This window comes from Egretta garzetta, unplaced genomic scaffold, assembly GCF_000687185.1.
Source record: "Egretta garzetta isolate BGI_Z169 unplaced genomic scaffold, ASM68718v1 scaffold215, whole genome shotgun sequence".
Taxonomy (NCBI): domain Eukaryota; kingdom Metazoa; phylum Chordata; class Aves; order Pelecaniformes; family Ardeidae; genus Egretta; species Egretta garzetta.
Window position 1 is genome coordinate 5,730,899 of NW_009259719.1, and position 7,720 is coordinate 5,738,618.

General features: G+C 54.1%; 1 protein-coding gene across 5 annotated transcripts in view; it reads right to left on the reverse strand.

The window, feature by feature from the left end:
- Positions 1–522: 522 nt before the first annotated feature.
- Positions 523–7,720, reverse strand: part of GLYCTK (glycerate kinase) — a 15,902-nt gene continuing 8,704 nt past the window's right edge. For all 5 annotated transcript variants that reach the window (XM_035894724.1, XM_035894726.1, XM_035894725.1 and 2 more), the window contains 3 exons: positions 7,215–7,720; positions 5,198–5,373; positions 523–4,555 (listed from right to left, as the gene is read on the reverse strand). In XM_035894724.1, coding sequence (XP_035750617.1) covers positions 3,650–4,555; positions 5,198–5,373; positions 7,215–7,720 — 1,588 coding nt within the window. In that variant the 3' untranslated portion in view covers positions 523–3,649. The remainder of the gene's footprint in view (positions 4,556–5,197; positions 5,374–7,214) is intronic.

A 7,720-nucleotide genomic window follows, 5' to 3' on the forward strand; every position in this document is an offset into this window, starting at 1 on the left:
CAGCCCCTGGAAGCACCCAGATGCAGGCACTGGAAGGAGGTGCTGCCGGCGGGACAGAGGAGGAGGAGGAAGATGATCGTAAAAAGAAAGGAGCTGGGGAACAGCCACAGTGGCAAGGGCTGCCCCAAGCATGATGCTCTTCAAAGTTTCTCAAGAGGCCTCAGCCGCTCCTTCAAGCTTTGCGTTAAATCTGTCACATTAGCGAAAATAGTGAAAATTACCCGGCTTGTGGAGGAGATGAAAGGCAGCCCCCTTCTGATCCCTCCATAAAGGAAGGGCCCCATTAACACCTAGTGAAATATTAGCCATTAATCAGGCTCTGTGCAAAATAAAACCATCCACATTTATCATTATTGGATCCTTAATGAAGTGATAATGGGAATGCTGGGGAGCTGTGATATTAATGTCTCCTAAGAGGCAAGAGCAGAGCCAAGGGCGGCAGCCAAGATTTTTAATTTACTGCCAAAAGCTCGTGCTGTTAATAACGCAGTTACTTCTCCCGGCCATTAGCACTGTTTGGCTACGAGCAGCCCGCTTAGGAGAGCAAATTGACCCCAAAGCCAGGATGGCGTGGAGCTGGGCCCAGCCCACACACTGGGATCGCTTGGTGTGACCACAGTTGCACTCTGGGTTTCTCCATTCGCCTGGCTACGCTCATGTGGTGCTCGTATCCCATCCAGGGCAGCGCGGGCAAGCTGCAGAGCCCTGTGGTGACCACTCAAGTTCGTGATGGGGAAGTCATCGCTCCTGGCAGGCTCTGACAGCCCAGATACAAATCATTACTTGGCAGGTAAGCAATGCTGTTGCATCTTCAGATGCAACTGTTATCTTGCAAATCCTCGCAAAACCCGACCAGTGCGGCCCAAATGTGTGCTGGCTCATGCGTGGGATCGTTTGCTGTCAGCAAAGGCACTGCAGGACCAAGGGAGATGGCTTTGGGCCAGAGCAGTAATGGGTGATTCTGTGCCGAGCACTGGCCAGAGGACTAAACCCGTGCCTCGTTTGTAACGGGTGCGCATGCTCCGAAGCTCTGTCCCTCCCTAGGCAGAAGATGCACAAGGTCCACCCAAGCAATCGCTCAGAAATGGAGCTTTGTCCTACCCAGGTAGGAGCATCAGAGGGGGAAAAGTGTTTCTGTGACCTGGGTGTCCTTGGTCAACCTCCCCCTGTCCTGTTACCCCTTGTTAGAAAAGAAGGGACGAGAACAAACACCGTATATGGAGGCCAAGCGAATGTAGGTGTGAAGTGCACTTCAAACAGCTCCATCCTTTCATCAAAGCTCTCCTCCCCAGCACAAACTCTTTTTAACCATTAGTGAAGTCACTGTTTAGAAAGCACGGACGCTGCTCAGGGAATGTGTGTTAGGCATTTCCCAGGAGAAGCCAGCGAGCGCTAGCCCAAGGTCTGGTGAACTTGACTGTGATGCAGCAGCTCTGAGGACATGCCCGGCGATGTGGCAGGGCTACAGAGGGCCTGTGACAGTGTGCCCAGGCTGGCACGCCAGGCCTGCTGCTGAAGATGCCAGTGACCCTTCTGCCAGGCACTCCAGCCCAAAATCGGAATCACTCTGGATTTCACTGGAGCAGAATTGGACAGGAAGCATTAACAACATTTTGGAGCTGGCTATCCTGGCCACAGCCTGTACTTTTTGGCTGTATCACTGCATGTGTTAGTGCTCCTGCGGTGCTGGCATGCCGGGCATGGAGGAGGCAACCTGCCAGCGACCTCCGGAGGAAAAACGCCCAGCAAAAAGCAGCTTCTCCTGCGCAACCACCACCTGAGATGACGGGGGCACAGCGAGCTTTATAATGCTTGGCAGGTTTTCCCTGGCAGATCTCAAAGCTGTTTGCCAGCATGAGCAAGTTCAGGCATGTTACAGAAGACCTTCAGACTCGCAGGACAAATGAGATGTGTGGATGAGTTTAAACCACCGGGTAAGACTGGGGTTTTGAAATCCCCAGGCTTGTGCCTTGACACTACGCCTGGGCTGTGGCCCAGACAGCCCAGCTGCCAGCCTGGCATCGATACCGGTCCCCGTGACAGTCCTGCTGATATCCCTGCTTGTTAGATATTGGCTTCAAAATCAAAGCAGGAGGTGTCGCATCCTCCTCAAAAATCCATCCTCCCATCCGTCTTGCAGCGGGGTGCAGAACAGAGTTCAGTGAGACACCACGACTCACGGCGTTGGCAGGACGATGTATTTATGTCACGAGATCAGCCACAGGGAGTAGGTTGGTCTGTCTGGAAAGAGTCTGAGTCAAGCGTGTCCTATTAAATTAGGGCTGGATTTTCAAAGGAGCCCAGCTCCCACTTAGGCGCTGTAACAAACAGGCAGATATTCAAAAGGAGTTGGACGTGTTGGGTCATACTGGCTGCTGAGCTGAAATCTTTTGAATATCCAGCCAAAACCATCACCGTGCCTGTTGCTACAGGCAGAGCCCTACTGAAACCCAGCCCCACCGTGGGTTCTGCGTCTTGGGAAACCCGGCTCATCTCTGCTCTCCCACATATTGCACTGCAGTAGGTGACGAAACCATGCTAACCACCACGTCCTTATACATGTGGGGGAGCGGCTCCCTGTCAAGGCACGGCTCCGGCAGCTTTGCCCTTTGATCAGCTCAGCAGCATGGGTCAGGAGAACTGAGCGTGAAGGCTTCCTTGCCTTTTGTTCCGCAGAATAAGTGGAGTTAATCAGAGTGACAGTGACTTCTGCCTCGGCACAGAAGAAAGGTCAGTGGCTCAGGCTGGCTGTGTGACTGTTTTCGAGGCAGTTGGAACACAACACCGTGAAAGCTCATAGCATACACACTACTGGCACGGAGGCTCTCCCAACAGGGATCAGCAGGGAAGATGTCCCCATGGAGGGAAGGAGGCTGGAGGTGAAGGGCTCACCTCTGTTGCCTTGACACTGCACTGCAATCATCCTCTTCCTTGTGCTGCACAGTGAAGGTATCCCACCCTCTGTGTCTCTCACTGTGCACTGCTTTTGTGTCATGCGTTCGAGACAAAACGTTGCTCTCGGCCAACACGCTCCTCAGCCGCGCTGCTGGGTGTGCGTCATGCTGTGTGCGGGGTCTCTGTCTCGCCTCAGGTACCCTGGTGTGGGATGAGCTGCAGGGCGCTGTGTTGGCATGCAGAGCTGGTGCTGGGTGTCCCCTTCCCACCGTGTTTGCCCAGCATCTCCGCACTTCCAGCTGGGCAAGCCTTGCTTTTACATCCTTTGGTCACTGTAAGGCACTTCTGTGAACCTGCAAAAGCCCCCTGATGAGCTGCTCTTGAGCTGGGGGCACTGGAGGTGCAACAGCCGTGGTGAGGGCTCTCCCTGGCAGCCCTACCATGGCCTTAATTTCCCCACATCTTTTAACTGTAGTTGAAGCAGTCACAAGAGTGGTGGCTCTCAGCAGAAGTGTTAAATCCAGCCTCTGTGTCTGCCATGTGACCTCTTACCTTCCTCTGATCCCAATTACAAGTGCTTGCTTTTTGCTGTGGACGTCCACTTGTGTCTAATTAGTGGATTCCTTCTGTCAAAGATATTAGCACCCTTGACAGTGAGCCCTAATTTAAGTAGTTTACGTTTGTCTGCAGCGTTGATGCCTTCATTTACCCCTGGTCCTAATTAAATGCATCTGGATATCTGCAGAGGCAGCTCTCATGACCTTTCTGTAGCTCTAATTAAAATGGCCTGGATGTCCATGACATTGGTGCCTGTCAAGCCTGTCACCAGGAGGTGACGCCCACCTTGGAACTGACTGAAGAACGTATAGGAGTCGTTGTTGCTGAGAAAGGCCTCCACGTCGAGGCCCTCCCGCAGCGCCTCATCCACCAGCTCTGGGCTGCAGAAGGCCCCTGCTGCTTCCGTCGGCCCATCCTGCCCATCCGTTCCTCCACTGAGGAAGAGGATTTCACACCTCCGTGGGGAGCTGCTGACTTCTGTAGCCTGTGCCCTGTGCAGCCCCAGCCCGACGCGCAGTGCCAGCTCCTGGTTCCTCCCGCCCTTGCCGGTTCCTTGAAGCTGAACTGTGGTTTCTCCGCCAGCCAGGATACAGACTGGTCTTTCAGGCCCTAATTCTCGCAGGGCCTGCAGAAACTCAGCAAGGTTCAAACCCGGGATCTCTAGCTCTGATGCCAGCTGCAGGAGATTCCCTCTCACCTTGTCACTCAGAGGCCCTTCTCTGAGGCCGGCGAAGCCCAGGCAGACCAGCCGGATCAGCTGGCAGTACAGCATGGCAACGTGGCTTACTTCCCCACAGATTGCCGTGCTCAGAATCAGAGTTGTGTAGCCCAGGCCCTCAGCTTGTCGTTTGGCCTCGTCTAAAGCCAGCGTATTTGACCCGATGATGATGTTGCAAACGTGGGCATAGTCTTCTGGAGCAGGGATCTCGGTGGAAGAGCTGGACAGGACTGTTTCCACAGACTTGGGCAGGTTGTGCAGCAGGTTGTATTTGGTGAGTATCTGAAGGCAGTCTTGGACACTGTGGGAGCTGGCAGCAGTGGGCCCACTCGCTATGATGTCCAGGGGGTCACCAATCACATCAGAAAGGATGAGGCTCACCACCTACAAAAAGAAACACCCACTGATTACTGCGGGAGGCAGAGACAGGTGACCACACAAGAGCCCTGGGATAAGCACTGCTCTGAGTTACACTTGTGCCACCCCCATGTCAAAGCAGATGGAGACAGGGGCAGATATTGGCCCATTTTTGTTTTATGGTTGCATGAGTGTCACCTTGCCCTTCTTGAACCCACAGATCTACAAAGTCCTTTGATGCTGGACCGTCACACTGGAAGATGTAACCTGTGCCGCTGCACTTGTCAGGCTGATAACCCAGTGCGGGCTCAGCAATGGCACATGCTGAGAACAGCCCCCAGGGGAGCCAAGGGTCAGCCCCCAGCTCCCAGTGTGGTGGAGCACCAGCACATTGGAAGTGCCTGCTGGGTGAGGGCTGGGGTCTGCTGAGAGTGGTGAGATGGGACGGTCGACATTCGCTGAGTCTGAATTCCCCCTCTTCCATCTCTGTCTCCCTCAGAGTTTGGGTCCTCAGAGAAATCTGAGCCACATTGTCCCAAAACAGTGTGCAAAGGTTGTTGACTCAGTAAGGAGAAAAACCCTGCGAGTGTGCTTAGGTTGGTTGATTAAACCCCTATTTTGATGGCAGATGGGTGATCCCTGGGCAAGTAGGGGCTTCCCCTTGATTACCTGTGCAGGATATGCGAGCCGGGCCAGCCCTCCACCCTTCAGCAAGGACAGAGTCTTCCGGACAATGTTCAGCTCCTGTATGGCAGCTCCTTGGGAAGCCAGCATCTTTGTGAGTTTCTCCTTCTCTTCGAGGAGGATGGGAAGGATGGGAGCAGGCAGTAGAGCTGATCCACCCCCTAGGATGCAGAAGAGATGGCAAGGATATCAGGAAAAGGAGGACAGGAGGAAAGCAAGGCTGTTCTTCCCTCACCACTGCGCAGTGGGAAGGCAGAGGTGGTTGGAGAACTACGCTGACATCTCTGGAGAATTCAGTCGTCTTCACCAATGGGTTTTAATCACTACTGCCCTGCACTGTCTGCAGTCAGCTATGCATTTCACCCAGGCAGCATAAACCTCACTGTACCAGGGCACCACATGCCTGCAGTGTTGTGGGGATGACAGAGAAGGGACAGCAATTACTATCCCCACTACATCAGACTACTAGTGTGTCATCACACTAATTTTCAAGGGCTGCCTGGATGGATGAGCAAGGAGCATGGGCTCCACCACTTGCATAGCAGTCAGTGCTAAGCAGAAGGAGACACTACATGCTTTTCTGGCTCCATTTATTCAGGACAGCATGTAAGAATGCCAGCTATGGCTGCAGCAAGATCAGAAACTGCTGAACTGCACTCGTCTAGGCCTGGGAGGAAGGGTAAGGGGGAGAGAGTAACACAAAGGACAAAGCACACCCAGAGTCTAGGGTGATAGCCTCATTGATGGGAATCCTGTCTGATACAAGCAGGCATTGGAAATGTGGAAAAGAAGGCAAAGAAAAAGGGGTCTAATGGAAAAGTGGAATGGATGGAAAATACAGAGTAGAAAGGAGCAAGATCTGAGCAGAGAGTGAACATGCACAGGAGTACAGCTGAAAGCTACTGCCAAAAGGCAAAGCCTGCTTGGAGGTTTGAGACAAATCAGCATCAATAAAACATGATGAGCAAGAAAAACAAATGCAAATGCCTGTGTTTCAGTCAGTAGCCAGGGATCTAGCTGAGAGGCAGGAGCAGTTGGGGACCGGCTGCTGTGTGGGAGTGCACGTGCATAGGGAGTCACAGCCACGGGGAGATGCTGTACAGGCTCCCTGAAGGGCTGAGGAGTCTCTTGGAGATCCCCATAGCCAAAGGACAGGAGAAAGCCCAGGGGAATCCCCAGCAAGCGCAGCTAGATTCCAGTCACTTGGGTGTTTGCCTAGCAGCACTACTCTCTCTGTACCAGATGAGGCTCCAGCATCCACAGAGGAACAGAGGAGATCAAGGGGTTCCTACAGAGCTGCTCGAAGCCCATGTATGCCTTTGCCTGGTGACATCCACTCACCCAGCTGAGCTAGGGCTAGGATGATGTCACTGCATCCCTCTGATGCACAATATCCACCTTCCTTACACCTTCCCCGAGTCTGGGGACAGCCTGGGGGCCCAGCACACAGGACCTGGGGGTGTTCAGAGCTGACCCTGGAATGCCTGTTGGAACCTGGGGGCCTCATTTCCACTCGCTGGGAAGCAGCAAAGCCCTGGGAAGGGTCAGTCCCGAATCTCAGCTTACAGACTAACACCCCTGCATGAATTCGGAGCATGCAAGTCTACCAAGTGCTTGCTTCTCCAAGTCTGCATCCCCAAATGTAAGGAGGGGGCAGGAAGAAATTGTCTGCTTGCCAAGAGGTGAGAGCAGCTGGCAGGCTGTGCCCAGAGGTGCCATCTCACCACGGTGGCACAACTGCAGGACCCACCCTGAATAGCGCAGCCTCTCCCCTGTGCTGGGAGATAGTGTGTCCACTGCAGCAACAGCCAGCCCTGTGCCCTCCTCTGCTGCATTCCTGGAGGAAGGCTGGTGGGAAAAGGGAGAGGAAAAATCACAGGGGTGGAAGTGTCAGCGCTGAAAGGGCCAGCCTGTGCACAGTGCCCCCCTGCTGCACAGCCATGTGTGGGCAAGCGGCTGGAAGGCCATCAGCAGAGCCCACTCCTTGGGATGTCAACACTACCTGAGATGAGCACAAGGAGCAGGTCGTCCACGGTCAGACCCTCAGCCAACTCCTGGATGGCTACTGCTCCTTTCAGAGCCTCTGGGTCTGGGAGGTTGTTCTTGGCACCTTCAATAACTTGGATTTTGCTGTGTGGCTTCAGGAGCATCTCCCTGGTAAGGTAAGAGAAGCAGTCACACCACTGACATGTACAGGCAGACAGGCTGTCGCTCAGCAGGCAAATGGGCCTGGTGCACCAGAGGTGTATGGCGAGTGACCAGGGCAGGGAGGTGGCCTTTGCTGTCTCTTTCCCAGGGCTGGGGAGGCACTGCATCCAGTGCAAGAGATTGGCTGTGTCACTAGTGCCATTGGGACGAGATGGAGGTTGACCAGGGTGGTGTGGTGGATGGGGTGGGCACCAGAGCGAGGGCAGCTGGAAAGGACAGAAGGGATTCACAGCAACATCCCACAGAGGACAAATCTGGCAGCCTACCCCCCCAAACTGTCCAGACACAGCCCCCCTTACT